This window comes from Tetrao urogallus, assembly GCF_951394365.1.
Source record: "Tetrao urogallus genome assembly, chromosome: 6".
Taxonomy (NCBI): domain Eukaryota; kingdom Metazoa; phylum Chordata; class Aves; order Galliformes; family Phasianidae; genus Tetrao; species Tetrao urogallus.
In genome coordinates, this window is record NC_136819.1 from 27,905,306 (window position 1) to 27,926,928 (window position 21,623).

Consider the following 21,623-nt stretch of genomic DNA (forward strand, 5'->3'; position numbering starts at 1 on the left):
AAATGTGTCACTTTTATTGAAATGAATAAAGAAAAAGGAAAGAAAGAAGTCTCTTTTAATAAGTTAGTACCTTATACTATATATGTATTTCCAGTGAGCTATATTTCCAGTAAACTACACAGAGAATAAATGCACAAACTTAAACATACCATGTTTGTACTATGCCATAAAAATAGCAAGAATTTGTCTGTGCGTATTAAAATAAATGTGTGGGAATGGAAGCCAAGGCATTATCTTCCAGAACACAGAAATAATTGTCAAGCACTCCCTTTTGAAAGGTGTTCAAAGGCTAAATGCAATGCATCTTGGTATTCTTCAGCTGACATCAAACTGATATAACAATGCAAAACCCATCACTGTCATCAGTTTCCAGTGGTCCATTGCTAGCAATCATACCATCACAGCTGAAGTAGCAGAGAGATCAGATTTTTCTCTTTGCTAGCACGCATACGGAAGTAATCACTACTTAGAAAGTTTCATCTATTCCACCACACCCTGAAGAACACAAAACAGCCATGCTGTGGCAAACCAAGGGCCCAACTTGTCACTATCTCATCTACAACACTGGCCAAAAGCAGGCACTTAAGAGGGTAACAGAGAAACAGGACAAGCATATAGTTATTTCTCGCATATATTCTTCCAGTCTCAACCACTCATGCATCGGAAACTTGCAGAGAGGGACTTTGCTTTTAGAAAGTAGCTATAATTTCTTGCTTCTACGAGTTTGCCACATCCCTCCTCATAAACTTTTACTGACTATGACACCCCGCAGCTCGTTTTTGGCTCAACTGCATATTGTGTGTGGAACACAGCACATACTTTGGTCTGATTTAAACCTGGCTCCAACCAGTTTTGTTTGCCGACCCTGGCTCTTCTGAAGGCTGAGACAGTGAACAACCAATTGCAGTCTCTCCCTCCCTGCCTCTCACTGCTTTATGGATTCCTGCTTCATCTCTTTTACATGCTGAAGAGTCCCAGCTGACCTAGTTGCTCCTTCTCTGAACTTTTTCCAGATCTACTCTATCTTCCCTAAGCCAGAGGGGATCAAAACAGCAAATACAGTGACATTAAACGGTGGACCTGACAGCAGCCTTGTGGAAAGTTCCTTTGGTGCCATATGTCTAACAGGCAGAAGACAGAATTAACTAGCACTAGCCCCTGGAGAGGCCCTTTCCTCCAAGCTATCACTCTAACAGCACTTAATTCCCTTAAAAACAAACACGAAGTATTAATAGCAAGGGTATATTCCAACAGCCAGCAAAATCAGCTGGGAAATCCATACCATCAGCTTCCTCAGCATGGGACCTGGCATGAACCACACACATTGTCACCCTAAAGACAGCCTCACTGGTAATAAAGGAACCATCAAATGCTACCCTGGCTGCACGCACTGAAGTCAGCCCATTCCAGTCAGACTGCTTACTGGAAACTTTGTTGTTTCCAAGGCCAAGTTTATGGAGGATAAGGAAGGCCTATGGCCAAGCCAGGTTTAATGCCAGGTATGAAATTAAAATGCCATCTCACTAAGCAGCATATCTTTGTTGCACATGCAGGGTACTTATGCCCTGTTTGAGTTAATGGTTGTAGACACAGAAGGATACAGAGAAAAGGCTTTCTTTCTGTCCCTACCTCAAACAGACAGAGGAACATTTAAGACAGCAAGTCAGTGTGAGACAAACAGCCTTCCAAGGACCAACAGCAACATTACTTTTTTTTTTTTTTTTTTTTTTTTTAAGGCACTGTCGCATTCCCTTTTTTCCTTCCGTCCCTGCTCTGACTTATGACAGCCATCAGTCATCAGCACTCACCAGCTTGCTCATGCTGGGCTACAAAACCTTTGAGTGACATAAATCCACCTTACAACAAATCCAATGACAGTGAAATAAAGATAGGGAATACATACATGCACGAAAGAGAGAATCACAAAAGAGAGAAATAACCATTTTACTTTAATTGTTCAGCTCTAAAATGCTAATTTGCTGCTGCTTCTTACTCTTGGCTTCTTCTAACACTCCTTGAAACATGAGTAAAAGCAGCATTTCTGAAGCCACGAGCTACTGCAGGAAAGCAAAGGTTGGACATCTGTAGTCTCAGTTATTTACACATCATTTTCTCCCAGTAATGGCATTCAGAGAAATACATGGTCAGATTCATAAAAAGGTCTCTCAGGCCTGGTCCCTTAAGTAGACACATTCAAGAATATATCTAGTGTCTGCACAATAAAAATAAAAATGATGGATGAGGTAAGGGACTCATCTGTCTGTCTAATAAACAAGATGCTTATTAAAGGGATGGGGTGCTTGTTTACCTTACAGAGTTAAAAGGGAGGGTGTCTAGCAGTACTGAACCAAAGGCTTGCGCTTGACAGCTCTCATGCTCAGCCTGCAGGGCTGGCTGCAGCTGAAGCACTGCTCTGAGTCCAGGCAGCTCTCAGCTGCCCGAGCTCATTGCTGGCAGAGGCAAAAAACCCTGATCCCAGGGCTGCAAGACACTGGAGATGGTTAGGATGGGACACAAGGAAGATTCACCACTCAACCACAGTTATTTTTTGAATATTGATCATCTGTAGTCAATTTATTATTATTAAAAAAAAAAAAAAAAGAGAGAGAGTAGCTACGACACTGGAACCAACTACCTTGGAGAGATCCCTACATCATCCTCAAGAGACAGGAGTCCTCCTCCAACTGAGACAAAATAGAGGGTGTAATCTCCCTCCGTGCTTCTCTCCACCCCTAATGAATGCCTGTGAATAATCTAACTCAGAGCTCCTGGCTACTCCACAAACAGGGCAGACCTACATCCCCTTTCCTCTCTCTCTTCTTTTGACCAGAAATTCCATCTGGACCAGAGAAACTTTTCCCATGGAGTTCCCACAAAAAGCTTCAGTTTTCATGAAGGAGCATTCATCAGAAGGGGAGGAAAAGGTCTTTTACTGAAAGATTCTTGACCAGCCCCTATTGTTAACACTGCAGTAGAGACCTGACTTCAAAATACGGCTTCAAAAAAATCACACACATATCTCTCCCAAATTTCTTTTGTTCAACTTTGAGTCCCTCCCGCATCAGGAACTAGTGCAGAACAGAATAAAAGGCAGCACTAGGGATATCTAGTGCCAAGTTCCTATTCACATCCTGTACCAATCCAAAAGCAAGGACTAAGTGTCTTTTTGCCTCTGTTCTCCTCCTGGTGAAAGAAAGCATTTGCCAGTCTCTCAGGGAAGCTTAATTCAAATGGGGTTGATTTTTGTTTTGGATTAGCTGCTTGTTGCATTGCTCTGGTGGAGAAGAGGAACCTTGAATGGTTTATTTTAGCATATCCTCTGTACCAGCATTAAAGTGCATTCATGTTGCATAAGCGAGCTGTAATGTAAACAGGGCTTGAGGCCACTCTAGGACAGGTGCCTCAGCCCAAATATGGAGCATACAGAAGCCACAGGCAGAAAGCACATTCTCACTCCTAAGGGAAAGTTCAGCATATGTTAAAAGAGCAGCCCAAATCAGCATCCCTTCCACTTTGGAGGGGAAAGAGAATTGGAAAAGCCTTTGGTACTCACATTCACAAAGGCTGGCAGAACTTCCTTAGTAAGGCAATGAATAGGCACCAGCTGCCTATCCCCAGAGCAGGGATATGGGTGGAGGAAGAGAAACAACCCCTTCTGTGTTTACTAGGAGCACAATGCCAGCTGAACAAACATGGCTCACGGGGACAGCATAAATCTCTCCTCACCTCTGTTAGTCATCAGTACTGCTACCCACTCCACCCTGTTCTGTCTGGGACTGTGGTCTTTTCAGAGTATTCTGGCTAATGTAAAAGTAAAGAAAAAAAACAAACCTTGCAGGTGCTCCCATACTGCACCAGTTTAGCAGTCCTTGCTTTACCCTGGGACTCACTCACATTCAGTTCACAAGGCATAAACTACAGAAGAAACAGAGGTTATTACTTGTTCCAGTGCTGAACAAGTACAATGAGAAGCTTCAACAGGTGGCTTATAATTTTACAAATGCATTGTTCCAAGTGGCTCGTTAAACTTTAGCTATTCAGGAACACATCCCACCCATGCCATTTTCATTCTGCTCACAGCACTAAAGCTGCCCTGCACTTTGCAAAGCAATGTGGTGAGAAATTTATTCATATCTACCTCAAGTTTGAAATGATGAGGAAGAGCTGAAGGAGCGAAGCCTGTCTCATGGATCAGAGTGAACCTGATGAAGGTAGAGGCTGCCTTTAAATGGACAACGTGCAGAGTCTGTGGGCATTACATACAGCCCAGGTAGGAAGGGAGCCTGCTCCAGAGTTTCCTAACCACACAGAATTAAAGCTCAATGCATGGCAGATGAAAGCTACCTGTCCCAGCAACCCTTAACTCTCTTTAAGACAGGGTTTGGAATCTTACCACCATCCTGTCTGGCAAGCAGCCAGTCTCATAGTCCTAGCTCCAGGACTAGGCATACTAGCAGAAGCATGGAAGGAGGAGGACAGTACTATTTTTTTATGGCTATAGTACATTGTCCTGGCAAAAAAAAAAAAAAAAAAAAAAAAAAAAGTTATATCATTTGTGTGCCCATAGACAATGCATTAAACAGAGTTCTGATTAAATCCTAGTTCATTAGAGCATATTATCAGTTGTGTCATTCTCGTAAGCAAACAGGGAAATGGGCACTACATACAGTCACTGTGAGACTGTTGCCCAGTGCTGCAGGTTAACAAAAATGTGCTCCAGTAGAATGAAGCTCTCTGTGAAACATTTTTTCTGTACTGAAAGGGATCATCAGATGTGTCTTGCATCAATTCTTGTAAGTGATCAGTTTGGCTTGTGGAAGACAGCATCCATTTTGCAGATGAAAATTCAGGAAAAAATTTGAAGTCATCTTGACAAATGGTTCACAATCAGTACGACCACAATTTAGAAATATAAAGCATAACAACCCACAAAGAAAAATCCAATGCACGGAAAAAAAATTACTGACAAGATAACACCTGGAAAAATATCATCAGGAGTTTAGATAGACCACAAAAAAAAAGAAAAAAAGTCTTCAACTTTGTGATGCTGAAAACAACACAATTAGTTGTGGGACGTAGTGACAGGGACCTCATATATGAGAAACAGGCACTGATGACTTATGAGCCCTTAAATCAGCACAGCGTCCAGCTCTGGGCAGTGCCCTTAGAGAGAGAGGTATGCCATTTGGCAAGAGTGCAGGAGAGAGCAAAGGGAACAGGCAGAGGTCTAGGAAACTTGATCTATGAGAAAATGCTGAAAGAATTCCATTTGTTTAGTCTAGGGATGACATTCAGTCTTCTGAGACTTAAAAGCTGTTATATTTTAAAAAAGAGATGGTCATAGATCATTTTTTTTCTTCCCCATGGGTATTTCAAATAGCAAACAGTCTACTTAGAGAAGTGATATAAAAACACCCCAGCAATTTGCGCATTGGAAGAGCCAGAGGAATTGCTGTCCCCGTTTCGGGCACAGGTTGTACATTAGAGCTGCAGTTAGCTGGATAGGACCCTGAGCTGAACTGAGGAGGAACAAACCTCCTGTTTTTTTCTGCTGTTCCTCTCGTGGGCTGATAAGCTCCAGCAGATCCTATATAATTGAGGCATCCTCCTTGCAAACACAGCCTGAAGCCTTCAAGAGATTTGAGCTGGTTTAAGTTTCCAGCCTTTGGGATCTGATCTTCCTAATGCATCTGTCCGCCACGTACAGCACGACAGCTGTAGCCGTGCAGTACCTTCACGACAACAGCTTCTAGCATGAGCAGAGAAAGTTTAGCACCAAAATGGAGCATTGTTTGGTTCTTTACATCAGGACAGCTCCTTAGTAGTAGAAATACTTTCAACCTCAGATGCTGCTTTTGTGACTTTGTGAGGAAGCTACCCAGAGTCCATGGCTTTCCTCTTGCAACTGCTCTTTTTTATTTCACATCACTTCTAAGCGCTGCAAGCTTGTGGCATATCTAACTTTGAGACAAGCCACCCGTCTTTGAACAGTCATTCATTTTCCCTACTCTCCTTTCTTGCTACACTCTTTCCATGCTGAGAAACACTTTTCAATAAAATGAGAAGCCATAGGTGTTTCCACTGGAGCCTTAACATTACTGGGAAATTATTTTTCACTTCCACACCTGTTTTTAATAGTACTTGGAACAACTACCAGAGCAATTCCTGGAGAGTTTGCCTACCACTGCTGGCTCGTCTATACACAGCATTTTTACAGTATTGTAAGTGTATAATTAATTATAGGACACCAAACAGAAAGCTTTTGAAAACTGTCACAGGCAGGTAAGAAATATTTCAGATTGGGCTACCTAATTAGAGTACCATTCCTCTTTTATGCTACTGCTAGACAGTAGGAGAGGGGAGAGAAAGATTGCAGTGTGATGAGACTCTTCATGTAATGACATAACAGCTTCCTCCAGCAGCATTTAGCACTTGACTAAGAGGCAAAGGGAACTGCCTCCAACAGGAGCACTAGCACTCACTGCTGGACACCTGCCTCAAGCCAGGCAAAATGGTCAGGGTTTAGAAACTCAATGACAATAGTGTATGGAACTCAGATATTTGACACAGAAACAACGCCCACCACATCTGTGTCAGGAGACAGCTCCTTTCCACAGTCCGGTTTGGAAGGCAAGGGAAAGACTACAGGGTGATACTATCTCTGAAGTCAGTATTTTTCCCAGAAGGATTTTGCTGACATTACATAGCCTTATGCCATGCAATCTGAGGGTCCCAACTGCAGAGAGACCTACTGCAGCTTTGTGCTATCAGAGCTTGTTCAGTGAGAACAAGATAAGGCAGGAAAATGACAATGTCAGCAGGATCATGTTTCCCTGCATTACAATCGATGAAACAAGAAAAACGCCCTTCCATTCACGTGCCAACTTATATCTTCCTCTCTCATGTGCTCCAAGAGATTGAAGGCTGCTTTGATTTTTAAACACACAGTTCCATCTCTTCCTTGGCTGTGAGGGTGGGTTCTGTGCACATCCTTCTTCCCTAACTATTCACAGACAACCCTTGGGATATTCTCCCAGGAGACCTTTCCTACTATTTACATGCCTTTCAAAAGCCTGAAAACACACAGCTAAGACACCTCTGAGTTGTACTACAAAATGTACTCACTGATCTCCATTGACCACCTTATTATGATGGCCTGGAAAAATGCAAAAACGTGAGGATCACAAAGAGGAAAGGAACATAAGGATAACATCGTCTCCATACAGAAATACACACAGCACTCTTAGAACATAACTCATGTTCTGAACACAACAGTTCTGTTAACATGAGGCTGGTGAAAGAGAACACAGCTGGCATTTACCTCAAATGTTCTACACTGCTCCTCTACAAGGATGGTCCTGCAGGACCTCGCACATTTTCCATCTTCCCTTGGTCTACTCAATCTATCTCTAAGCTCCATTGAATTCTAGAATATCTTTTCCATCCTAAAATGACAACAAAAGAAGGAAGCTTTCACAGGACAGATAGGGCTTTCCAATGGTTCTGATACACAGTTCTGGTCTTTCATAGCTCTTTTAGGTGATACCCACAGCTTCCTTGCACAATGTTGGGGCCAGCAGACACATTGGAGTGTACCACTGAACCAATTTTTCATTCAGTTGGCTTCTTGCAAACCATGTGGGTCCTCAATTTCATAATTGCCAAACCTTAGCAGAGCTTTTGGTTTTTGGAGAGGCCTAGTAAATCTACGCTTTTCAAAAGGGAATGTAGGAGCTCAGGACCAACTGTTATTACCACTTCTCCTTATCTATGGCTCTTCAGAAATTCTATAATCTTTCCCTTGAAGTTGACAGGAACATTCCAAGAAAGGCAAGAAGGTATGCCAGTGTCAATACATGTAGTCTATCAGCAGGCATCACTGTATGCTCAAACGGATGCCTGAAGTGCAGATCCAAGCACAAGTCTGTGTTAGTATATACAGTGAAGAACTTGCCTCAGTAAATGAATGTAATTCTTTTAGTATGAATCAGCTCCCACTAAAAAGCAAAACAAACTCTATAAAGTTGACCTCTCCTCTCTCCATTTTTCACTATAGGTTTCGGCAGTGCCTGGTGCTGCAATCTATTTCCTTTCCTTTTCCCCTCCAAATTTTTATTAATTTAACCTAAAATGCATTTGTTGGGGATTTGGTTTTTTTTGTTTTGTTTTTGTTTTGTTTTGTTTGTTTGTTTGTTTTGCTTTTTTATTTCATTTTATTTTACCTTGGCTTCTTACATCTTTGACACCTACTGCCCCCCCTCCTACTGCTCCCTATCCACTCTCCTTAACTGGCAGCTGTAGCAGTCATGACTCCATGTCTAGAGCAATTTGTTTTCTTTCTTTGGGGGATATGGAGGGGGGTGTGACTGAATTCTTTGGGAATGATTTATCACACAGCACTCAGGGGGAGCTCCATTTATTTGTCTAGCTGCATATGGTTTAACACCTATGGTTGCATGCCGCTTATTATACAATGTTATTTTTCCCACTTGTATACTTTGCACCTTTTCATAGAGCAGATTAACTGGTCCCCAGTGGCATGTTATTTATGACTTTGTTTGCTGGCTGTCTGGAAAGGGTCCTGGTCCTGCTTTCCCCTACCTACTTCCTTCTTCACCACACCTGTCCCACTGAGATTGTGGGAGAATCACACTTGGGTATGATGAATCAGACCTCCTCAGGACTTCCAAGAGGGAGAAAAAGACAAAGATCCCCCATGCAGCCATAAAGAGCAGTGGTTGAACCACAGGTGAAGCAAGAAGGAAAGGAGGGATAGAGCAAGGGAAAAACAATACTGCGCATTATGTCTTCCAAGGAAGCACTAACTCAGCAGAGAAGAACACAGCAATTTGCAGTGCAAACTGAAAGGAATTAGTAAGTTTTTGTGTAATAATCAATATCAGCTTCTGCTATCTTGCTTCATTTACAGAAACTAAATTAAAATGAATTCCTAAACAAAACCAACCACCCTCCAGACCACTAACAAACAAAACCCTCATTAAAAGGAAGGAGGGGAAGAGAGAAACACCATCAAGGTTTGAAGATAAGTATTTCTGACAGGTGGGACAGTAAAATGACAGATGTTAGCCCAACTCAGAGGAGGACTATATTGGGAGGAGGACTATAACTCAAGATGCAGGAGGAGCTTGCAAACAGTAGAAAGCACAACATCTTTCAGGCTCATGATTCCTTTTCATGAACTCTTGTTCTAGACATCATGTCTGACAGCTATGGGAAAGTTCAAAAGACAGTGCTCCTAGGTGTTAAGCCCAGAGCAGAGGCAGGTACCAAAACATTCAGCAAGAAGGGCTGCGGTCCACGTGAGGATGCCATGTCCCCACACCAAAATGCTCCGGTTCCAATGTTACTGTAACGTTTTATTCAGATGTCACTAGATTATATTTGTGCCAATCCACCTCTCTTTCTCAATCTGTTTTCTGTTCAAATGAGATCACCTTTTGATTCCTCCGTTTGCTAGCCTGACACTAAGCAGTCACAGACTGTGGGGAAGAGCCTGCAGTCCTGTGATAGACATTCAGATAGTAACATTAACACAATGGCATGGAGAGACAGTAAGGCTGGAACTAAACACAACCAGTTTAGCAGAAGCAGAAAGTAGCAGAAAGTAGCAGAAAAGTAGCAGAAAAGTAGCAGGAGGAGAAACAGAAGCCCATGGTCTCACATATCTTTAAATAATGAGGTGGGGGAGTGCAGTGTGCCAAGACAGGACAGCTAAGGAATGTGGCTGAGAAGACAGAAAGGGATAAGCACAGGTGAGAAACTGCCCCCTTTGAAACAGTGCTTTGTTTTTCAGGAGTCTCATCTGAATCCATCTCCAGCTCCCTGGTCTCTGTGCTGCTCCAAGTTTCCAAGGCACAAGGAAATTTGTTTCAACTCCGAATAACAATACATTCAATAGGAACAGGTACAGTCTCTCCTCATTCTGGAAAATAATATAGGAGTTTTCAAGCTCCTTGAACTTAGTCCTCACTACTAAAAATAAAAAGCTTACTAACAAATCAAACAAATTTTTGCCTACTTTTTGGCATATTCCACCAAAACTGCCATTTTCTTTCTTAAGGGCAAATCAGTAGACCCTGCCTTGATAGATGCTGGTTGGCCTCATGCGACAATCTGACATGGGAGGAATTGCATCAGTTCTCAAAGTAGGTGGCTTAAAAGCAGACTCCTTGTTAATGTACCTAGCAAGATCCCATGTGCCTAGCAAGGAAACATGAGTATACTTCTGCGAGCAACCGCTACCCCTGATCATTAGGAAAGTCATGTAGGAAAATGGTATCACTTTTTAGATGAGTACTGGAGGGAGCTTCTGTGAGGTTTTCTCACTTTTTGTTTTCCTCTCCTGTAAGTGGGGGGAAAAAAATGAGATAAAGCAGACAAACAACAGAACCCGAGTCCTGATAATACACCTAATTTAACCACATTCCACCTCACTGTGCAAAGTTTTGGAGATGAACTACATTGTCATGCCCCACCTGAAAGTACACAGGCTTCCTTTGGGGTGGCTGGCATATTCACTTCTTCTTCTTGCAGGAGTACGTACAGACATACATCTTGCAAGCTATTTCTCTCTTTGATAAACTCTGAAGTTTGGACACCACGTGAATGCAATTGGAAAAAAAAAAAAAGGAAGGTAAATACCACCACTCTTGTTTTCAAAGCTCTTTTACACTTACAACCCTGTCTTCTAAGAGCTTCAAACAGCAGAAAGCTCACATAAGATGCCTGCATGATGCCTGAGTACCAGAGCTGAATAGAACAGGCCATGTGGAGTTGGCTCCCATTCAACAAGCAAGATTTTGAAATAAACAGCTACTATTATTTTTTTTTTTTTAAACTAGGCACACACAAACCTGTCTTCAGCTGCTAACCTTAATGTATTACTCATTCTTCCTCTTCAATAACGTCATGTTCAAAACCCCTGTGACTACAGAATATTTACTTGAGGCTGCTACTGCAGCTTTCTCTAGAGCTGTTTATTTTTCCATGCATGAGCTCATTACATCACTCTGTGGTTTTCTTAAAGGTTGTCAGAGTAAGCTGGATATAGGCTGGAATCTCTTGCTAATCAAAACCAAATCACTAAGTAGCACAAATGAATTTGGAGATAACCCAACTTTGGAAATGAGGAACAACCATGGATTCTTCAGTGGAGATGGGGTGCTCCCAAACAGGCTACCATCAGCTTCATATACTTGGAAGCTAGATTAACTATCAAGTGCTTCCCTAGAGTAAAAACTATTTAAAAAAAAATCATTTGGATTGTTCTAGGCTGGAGTTTATTGAGAGGAGGAGTACAAGTTTGAAACTTAAGAAGTAGTATGAAAAGGTAATCCTACCCATCCTGGTTGGGGAATGGCCAATGCAAAGGTCCCATCTGTATCTCTTCCTGTCCTGGCAGCATTAAATATAAATGACACATTACAAAGGCAAGTGCTAAATAATAGGCTTAGTTTGGGGGTTGTGTGTGTGTGTGTGTGTGTGTGCGCGCGCATGGGTGCACACACTTTGAAAAGGTGGAAATCAATTCAAACCAAACAAACATCAAAATATTTTTGTCATCCTGCCACAGCAAACAAAATATTGTGTTGATCTAGATGTTCTCTTTACCTTAAAAAATTTAAAAAAAAAATTTAAAAAAAATGAATTATGGGTTTTTAAGATTCACAAAAAAAAAGCAAAAGGCTTAATTAGTAAATGTACAAACAGTTTTTCTCCTACTTAACAGTCTAGATGTTACAGCATGTTCACATTTTTATTCCTGCCTTTGGCTGAGAGTATTTCAACCTGCATCTCACCCCCAGTAAGAAAGAGATCTAGTCATCATTCAGAAGGTGGACTGGGATAAAAGCATTAGCAATCCCTCTTAACAATGTTCTGCCTAACACAGAAAAATTCACTGGCAAAACATCTGGAGACATATGGTATCTCAGTCAAGTACTCTGATCCCTAGCTTAATTAATATTTACGCATATTACACAAAATGTAAATGCTCCAAAACAAAGGCTGTTTCTGGAGAACCTCTCCTTCTCATCCACACTAAATGGAAAGTAGAACACTTGGATTTCAAATACAGCTTGTGCGAGATACAGACTGTACATGTAATATAGGTATTTTCTTTTAGAAGGAAGCAGAGGAGTCGCTAATTCTGCAATGCTCAACAATCTGCTGGCTGGTTCATCCTGAAGGGATGCAGGAAATTCCAACTCAGACTGCTTTCACTTCTGCTATCTCAGTAACAAGAAATTCCTATCCACCTCTACTACCAAGATGGATACAACAAATTCTGCAAATCTTCCCAACTTCCTCACTTCCATCAGGTACACAGCCACACAGATGTTAATAGATGCAAGGCCGAGACACAGTACAAGGACCAAAGCCTTGCTGGGAGGTGCTATTAACAACAATGTTGGGAGTACTGCTGCTCTGCTCCCTTTTCTTTGGGACAGTTGAAGTATTGAAGAAAATATTTCCATCTCCTCAGCCTTTTCTTCCTTGCTCCTCCTTTTCTTCCCTTATACATACCCAGAAACACACCACAGACTCTAGCTAAAGGCAGCTGAAAATATCGCTAAAATGGATGGTTAGGCAAGTGATTTACTCAAAGGTTTATTCTAGAAGCCTTCACTGAAACACAAAATTAACCAGAAAGAGAATGATAGCAAATTATAGAGACTACTTATCTCAATACAGCAATTCTTACATTCTCCTCTCAGTCAGTATAGTCATGGCACTAGCTTTCCAAGATGTTCAATGGTAGTGCTGATCAGAAATCAGAAGTGTGTTGAGCATTTACATTTCAAGCTGCTAAAGAACAAAAGCAGTTAAAAACATCCCCTAATTTTGCATGGCCGTTCCGTAACAGCTAACCATCTTCGTCCAAGAGAAATTTGAAGATATCAGAAAAAATATTCTAAATAATAATCCCTCTTACTGGCCCTTTGCTATTCGATCCCACCAACCCTATATTGTCTTTTAGCATACAGGACAAGGGCCAAGAATGAAAGGTACCAGAGGGAAGACTAGGCTTAGTTGGCCGAAAGAAAGTCTAAAATACCTCACAGCTCTTATCAGCTACTCCACAGTCCCATTTTGATGAGGCAGCATTTCTTGATATCAGTAACTCATTGTAAGAAACAGAGATGACTGCATGGCCTGGTGTGGAAACTTGGGTCTAAAACTGGCAGCTCAGACTCTTAATGAGATCCTACAGCAAATGAGTGCCTGTTAGGGCCGTAAGAAAGGCTGAGTCAGATGAACCACACATCTCCTTTTAGCATGCTGCAGAAACCACCTGTTATGGAAATCTTGAATTTTCCAGAAGACCATTTATTTTTGATTTGTAGCTTGTACCCACAATGATCTTGCTTGAATACCAGAAATGACATCATAACTAATTGGAAAAAAAAATTTGGAAAATGGGTAAGTTCACAAAATGAACTCGTTCACAAACAGAACTCCAGCTTACATGAGACAGCTTCCTCAGGAAACACTTGAACAACATGAAAAGTAGCCTGCTTTGACTCTGCCACGCCAAAGTATGGGAGACAGGCTCTTGAGTAAAAGATGCTCCCACTCTTGGGTCAGTTTGTAACCTACCAGAACCCATATCTGGGAAATCTTATTTTCATCACAGCTACCGGTTTGCTGCATAACAAGGAAAGCTGATCCTCAAGATAGGTAGGACCCATTACACAGGATTTTTATATTAAATTTTTACCTTCAATTACATTGTGAATAGAATGGTTGTGCAGGTAGCTGACAAAACACAAGCTGCTTTTACTCTCCAGTGAAAAACATCCCTAGAGAAGAACTCTACTACATTATCTGAAGCTTTTGGATGGTAAGTTCCTACACAGACTACCCTATTGCAAAGACAGGAGGTGAGGCACAGAAGACTTTCTAAAACTAGGGTCTGGGCAACACTGGGTCTCTTCCCGAAAAGAGCTCTTCTCCATGCTGCAGCAAGACAACCATGGTCTAGTCTTGCTTTCACTCTGCAATGGAGAACAGGGAGGGTAAAGGAATTATAGAGGGCCATGAACTCTCCTGGCTAATTCAGAAATACCATGTGACCAGCTACTTCAAGTCAGCATAGTTTAACTGTTCTGGAGACTAAAATTATTTGAATAATTGTTCTAGTAATACATCATTTTGTAGAACACATGCAATAGCAACAGCTCCCACTGAAACCCCAGAGCAAACTCATGGCTTCTTAAGCCAATTTTCTTCTTCATGTACCTTTCATCTTCTCACATTCTTCCACATTAGTTAAAACATATCAGACAGAAACCATACTTACTCTCACTCTCCTACTTAATTCTCCTTCGAGTTTCTTGTGATTTCAGCTACTTCACACAGTTACATGCTCATTTCCAATCTCAAGTTTTACAGTTTAGCTTCATATCTTGCTGTTTTCCTCTTTCTCCATCCCACTCATACTTTTTTTTTTTTTTGCTTGGATCTTCTCTCATCCTCTCTACTGCCCATAAAAATCCAACAATTAATTACGCCCAGACATAGGTAACTTACTTTCTCCTATGAAATAATTCAACAATTTTTCTAGTAAAAAATACCCCCTGCAGAGAAGAATCTCGAAGTTGCAAGACGACCCTCAATGGTATTTTCTCATCTGCCTAGATCAAATCCATAGCACAGATCTCAAAGACAAACACATCAATTTGCAAGTCCATGAGAAACTGCTGAACAGCAAGTAAAACAAAAGTTGAAAACTGGCTGGGATAAATTTTCAGATGAAGAAATTAGAGGTTCCCTAGTTCTGGCAAGGGAAACAAACACCCCTTGTGGCACATCTACAGTGGCCTTCTGGACACAAAAAATGCATGCTGTCTGAAATTATTTCATAGCCTGCCCTTCAAGTCCTGCAATGCAGATCCAGTCATATAGGTTACAATGAAAAAAGAAGGAAACAAGGAAAGAACATAAGAAATGACAGTCTAGTTTAAAAAAAAAAAGAAAAAAAAAAAAAAGAAAAATTAAAAAAAAAAAAAAAAAAAGTTTAAGATTGAGCATTACCTGAATTCCTTATACTGGAGCTGTTCAGTTTGGAATCTTTGATGACTAAGTGCTTAATCCACAGGGTGGGTGCTGTGATTTCTGAAAGAGAAAAAATAACTGCCTTAAAGAAACTGCAGCAACTGGTGAGTACACATGGTCATTATTTGTGAGGACAACATGTTTGCTACACTCATGACTTAAATGATGCATTGTCTCTGTAGACATCAGCTAACCCCCTTGTGAAGCTTCCCACCACATAAAAGCCAGTATTTGTAAATATGCCACAAGGTTATCTCATTATCTTCACCTTCCAAAGAGTGCCTCACTACTGGAAAAACATTATTGTCTCCTTCCAGCTCCCATTTCTTAGCCAAATTCTCCAGTCTGTAGCCTTTCTCTTCAATACTTAGTTGTGTCTATGTCATATACCGGTTTCCACCAAAGTGTATATGAAATCCAGATAAAAAAAACCTCAACCCAGACTTTAAACAGTCAGATTTTAACGGTTTTAACAGTTCAAGCATAATTGACCACAGTTTTGTCAGATCCCTAAAACAAGCAACAACAAAATACAAATAGAAAAGAAAAAAAAAAAAAAGAAAAAAAAATATATTTTTTGAAAGGCTCCAAGGGAAATTTGTTAAAGAAATAAGTTCTGGTTTTTAAAAAGTCTTCTAATGAACAAAACAAATTTGTGATAAAAGTGCTTAAGAGTTCCTCCTCTGCAGTGTTACAATCAATTTCAGAGCACAGCAGAACCTGCCTTAAGCAACACCTTATGGAAATGACAAAACAACAGTATCTGAATAGAACTTACAGCAAAGCAGTACTTGGTACCATAGAGTTCCTAAACTGACATTTTCAGCATCAAACATTTTCCAGTTTCCACAAGAGCATGCTTTACACACTAGATCCTGGAGTTTGTCTTAAGAAGTTCCTCTAAGAAGTTTTTACAAGAGCTTTCCTGCTGTTTTTGACATTTACATGGACCTGCTCAGCAAGGGAGAAACTGGCTGACAACAGGAGAAACTGATTACACATTAAAAGTGCACAAAGGAAAAATGAAATTTTGCCCTGCCTATATGTTTTCAGTTACACTGGACTGTAAATATTATTGTAAGCATGCTAAGGGCATTTTTTTAATAAGACGATACAGGTTGAACATTGATAGATATCCCAGCAGTAGTAGAATTTTGCTTAACAAAGACTGCCTTATCTGCAAGTTTCAATACACTATTGTATTATCAGTCATTACGTGCTCCTATAAAATACATATACCCACATATTTTTGGATTTTATATTTTTTGATAGCCACATCAAATAAAACATTGGACGAAGGGGTAGGAAAGGCAGAAGGGCAAAATCACAAAAGGCCATAAAGCAAAGTGCTGGATCCAAACTCCCAAATTTGTGATGAAAGTTAGCTCTGGCTCTGCACTACATCTACGTCTACAGATGAAAAGGAAGGGATAACTGAATTTAAGGGATGACAAAAAATGGGTCAGGGCCTATAGAGACACAGTAATGTGTATATTTAAGTGAGGCTGACAGCTGCAGGAAAAGGAATCACCAGTAAAGAGAGAAAGGAAAAGTAAGCAAACCCTTTGGGATCTATCATAAAAATGTATTTTCAATCCAGTTAACCCGGGTAGTTTTTGGGCTACAGAGAAGCAATCTAGATTAATTACTCCTCTGAACAACAGATCTGTGGAAAGAGTAGATTCCTATTGTGTTAAGAGGTGAAATTTCTGAAAAGATAAGGTACTCAAAAAGGCTATTCTTTAGGAAATGAATATAATTTGCATGTTAAAAATAAATCAAGGTTGGATGTAAAGAAAATTGGGTCTAGGAGTACTAGAGGAATTTTAAAATTGTTGTATGGGTTGGTTTTTTTCTTAATTATTTTATTTATAACTAAAGCAAGGGCCACTAAAACATTTTTTTGTAGAGAAGTATCTTGCCCTAAGAGGATAATCACTATAAAATCATTGAGATCTGCACAGTAATGCAGTTAAAAAATTTCTAAAGAGATGGCTGCTTTATGATTGAAATCTTGGACAGAAGAGTTTAAGTCATCTGATCTGAACTGTTCGTAGCTCCTGCACCGCTCTCTTACACCCTTTGGAATAAGGGTAGGGAGTGAGTGGGGAAATTACTTTGTCAAAAACTTGAATACCCATAATCCTCTAACATAGGTGAAAGCATGAAAAAGGTAAGTCTTCATCTAAGAGATGCTGAACTCCAATAGGTAGTACAAGTTTCAGGAGCAGCTGAGCATATTTAATGCCTTTTGAAATAAGTCATTCTCCAGTTGCTTGAGGTAGGCATTCAAAAACAGAACATGGAAAGAAATTCACATTTTTATTGTCCATTCATCTTTTGTTAACAGGTCTACTCTGGTTGCCTGACACTGAATAAAGTTCAGAAACCCAAAAGATATTTCAACCCCAAGTACACAGGAATTGAATAAGATTTGGACACTAACTCCTTTGAACATCTACACAGAGTCCAGACCTGGTAGGTGAATGCTCTACGCTTTTCTGTCATCTGACGCTTGCATCTGACACCAAGTACACGTCGTTCCTCAAGAAGAGCTACCTAAGATACCGGGTGACAAATCTGGTGCAGCACTGTGATGTGGTTGCTCAGAGTGAAAAGCCTGTTCAGCAAATCACACTGAGATCTCCAGTTCACCTTCTGCTCAACACAGGATCATCTATGGGATCAGACCACGCTGCTCATAGCTTTATCGAACTGGCTTGGAAAGGAAGGGCAGATCACACTGTCTCCCTGGGAGACCTGCTCCATTGCTAAAAGTTTTTCCGTATATTCAGTCAGAATACGTTTTTTTGGTTTTTGACTCTCATCTTCTTATCATGCATTACTGTGCAGAGCCTGCCTCTGTCTTTTAGTTAACCTTCTTGTAGGTACTGGAAGGCTCCTATAAGGTCAGCCTTAAGCCTTCTATTCTGTAGCGTTCTTACACTCTTCCTGATTTAAGAAATCAATGCAAAAGTTTTGGATTGAAAATACTTTTCATAAAAGATAGCACAAAGTGTTTTCAGATGTTATCTGTCACCATAAGGACCAGAAAAGGTCTGCACACTGCAATATTTCTCAATAACTATGCCCAGTTCTATTTAAAATGACCAAAATGAAGAGTTGCTTCTAGAAGGATTTTCTGAACAGGCTGTTTTAACCAGCTTAGCTCACTCCTGCATTTTACAAGTGCATTCTCTCCTTTGAATACCTATGGACACTCCCTCATGGGAAAATTTAAAGAACCAAAAGCATGCTGTGATTGCAGACAGCAATTTAATAGAACATCAACTTGCTGCCAGAAGGAACTTTCCTTTGATATAAACAAGAGACAGTTAACTAGGCTTTACTCTCCACTATTTATTTGAGAATGCTTTTTGTTGCGAAGACTTTGTTTTGTTTCAGCTCAAGAAGGCAGCAAGTATCACTCTTGCTCACACTTACTCTTGCTCAGAAGTTTCCAATTCTGCCTTTAATCCAGTTTAAAATCCAGTAAACAGGTCACATAATGGCCTAGACTTGAGCCTCAACTGCTAATAGGCCCATTAATTACCCAAGGACCAGTATCTCTGTTGGTAAATATTTGTTTGTACATTTAAAAAGCTTGATGACAGCCATTTTATCTTTGTTTCAAGGCTTCCAATGGACTGAAGTCTGATATTTTGAGACAATATAATTACAAAACTAGCCTATTTGAGAAAGAAGCTGCCTTGGTGGGCTATGAATTAGGAAGACCCAGGACACTGACTTAATTTGCTCAGATAGTATGCACATCAATGAAAGTAATTACTAAAAAAAGAAATCTCTCAGCAATTTTCTTCCAAGTCAGTGTGCAAAAGCCGTGGTTTAGCACTGTCCTCCCTGTAGTTATGCTGTAATGCATGGCAGAGGTTACAAAACTTGCAGCATCAAGAGGGTGAAGAGAGCAAGGGGAAAGGACAACCTAAAGGAAGTTCCCATTTCTGACTCAATAGACATTTTTTAGCCATGACACCTTTTCCTCCAAGGTTATCCCAGGAATTTGTTCAACTACTGTTATTGTTGGATTCCAGGGGGGAAGAAAAGGATGTAAAAGGATTAGGGAGAATGCCTGAGGTCCCAAGAGCACTGTGAAATTTGGATAACTTATGAGATTCACTGGCTTTTCTGCTTTGCAGGATAAACAAATTGTTCAAGTCATAAACCCTAGGGAAAAGAACAAGGGAAGTATCTTTTTTCACTGTTTTTTGTTGTTGTTGTTTCGTTATGTTTTGCTTTTTCTTAAAGAAAGGATGTTCTTACCTTCTCCATCAAAAATGGGCTGGGTTTCCATGGTAGGCGTTGGCTTCGACCCATCATCTGAATTGAGAGTTAAAAAGAACCGAAAAGAAACTACCATTATTGAGGTAAATACTATCTACTCTCCAGTACTGTTGAATGTTTGGGATTTGTACATGGCCCGGCCAAGTCCAGAAGAGAGAGAAGACAGAAAGAACAAAACACAATCAGAGTTTATGCTATCAGCAGTAACATTTTACATAGCAAGCATGCACAGACCACCCTTAGAAGCCTCCCTCCCCTCCCTAGCCCTCCACAACCACCAGTACGAATTACCTAGTAGTTCTATTTGCTGCAGTGACCAGGCAATCACCATTATGGTTTAAGTGGCTACATCTCACACAAGTCATTCCTTGTGACAGCAGAGGACTAGGGATTGCTGCCCTGTTGTGTCTTTCTCGTTATTCTATTTGTTCAAAAGAAAAACTATTCTTCTGATACTTACCTGTGCAGAACCAGGCACCAGTTTTCATTGCAGAGCTGTTAGAAAGGGATGGTCAATAGCAAATCTTGTTTTCTTACAATATCAAGGTGTTCTCTAATAGCAATGCTGTGGCAGTGCCTTCTAATTGAAAAACTGTGGAGAAACCTTCTGTGCAAGAATGCTCCACGTCTTCTGACCACAGGTCTTTCATAATTAAAATCTTCAACCAACATAGATTCCATAGGAAACATAAGTCACAAAATGTAGAGACAGACTACAGGAAAAAGTGTTCAGCTTACACTCAGTTTGGTCCAATATGACTGACTATCCATTACATCGACAGAAACAGCTTGAATTCATTGGATGCTCATAGGGATCTGAATTTCAAAACCCAGCCTGGATCATTATTACACAGCCCTTGAACAATGGAGAGCACCAAGTGAACATTCCCACAATCAAACGTTTTGGCTAAGCAGGCACAAACTGTATAGGAAAGTGTTCTGTTACACTGCAAGATCAAAATATAGAATATTGTCCAGATATAAACTAAGAAGAAGGTAATCAGTCTAGAATTGCTTTTGGTAGAGGTTTTTGATGTTTATTTTACTTTCTTTCTTTCTTTCTTTCTTTCTTTCTTTCAGAAAACAGTGGCTTTAAATAAAAAAAAACACAATTTGTAACAACCATTTTCTCATGTATTATGGACAAAGATGACACTAGGCATCAGGAAAGTGGGCAACAATCTACAATGGAGAACTGTACAAGTACAGCACAATCATTTGGAAAGAGGAGACCACATCAGAGAAGACAAGTTACCACCACCTTTAAGGCTGTATCAGATGCACAGGACAGAAGTCATCTGAGGGAAAGGCATACAAGACAACTCCTGTAGCAACAACTGCTCTCTGGCTTCCCTTTATTGGTTGTGATTACACCAAAGAATCAAAAGACCACAGAAGGGAAGGGGATGGGCTGAGATGGAAAACAGGATGGCCTGTAGATCATTTTTCAATCAAAATCTGCATTTGCAGTTTTATAAAGGGAGTAAAAGATTGAAAACATCTTCCTCACAGCAGTAACTTTATGTATTTCTACATAAAACCATCTAATTCACAGAAAGCAAAAATGTGCTGGTAATTCCATTTCCGCCTTAGAGATATACTGAAGAAATGAACAAAAGAAAACCTTTAAGAAAACCTTTAAGTAATTTTCCCTCTCAGTTTTTTGTTTTTTTGTTTTTTTGTTTTTTTTTTTCCCCTATGCTTGCAGTTAAGCATTAAAACAATTTGGGAGAGAAAATACTTACCATTTTTCAGTTAACTCCTGTTTTGAGTCTCGCTGTTATTGGGTATTACCAGTAACATAGACAAGCAGTAATTTTGATTCAGTGTTTAAGCAAGTGATCTCTTGGAATAATTCCCTGATTTTTATTAACTTACAAAAAAGAACATCTTGCCTTTTAAAGGAATCTTTGGATAAAAGTAAATAGCTGATCTTCACTTTTTTTTTTTTTTTTTTTTTTTTTTTTTTTTTTTTTGCCAGAATAGGCTGCTTGGCTCACACAAGATGCCTCAGAAGCCACAGTGATTGCTTTTTATGTATTTAGGGCAACACTTAATGATGTAATGAAGAGGTAAACAATATGTTATCATGGAATCACAGAATGGCTTGGGTTGAAAGGCACCTTAATGATCATCCAGCTTGCCCAGGGCCCATTCAACCTGGCCTTGAATGCCTTCAGATGCACAGCTTCCCTGGGCAGTAGTGCCAGGGCCTCATTGCCCTCTGAGTAAATAATTTCCTC

General features: G+C 40.2%; 1 protein-coding gene across 1 annotated transcript in view; it reads right to left on the reverse strand.

Moving 5' to 3' along the window:
• The window catches only part of SMOC1 (SPARC related modular calcium binding 1), a gene marked incomplete at both ends in the record, with an annotated part of 120,045 nt that overhangs the window by 21,611 nt on the left and 76,811 nt on the right, over nt 1-21,623 (reverse strand). Inside the window, 2 exons of the mRNA XM_079537449.1 lie at nt 15,058-15,138; nt 19,360-19,449. Coding sequence (XP_079393575.1) covers nt 15,058-15,138; nt 19,360-19,449 — 171 coding nt within the window. The remainder of the gene's footprint in view (nt 1-15,057; nt 15,139-19,359; nt 19,450-21,623) is intronic.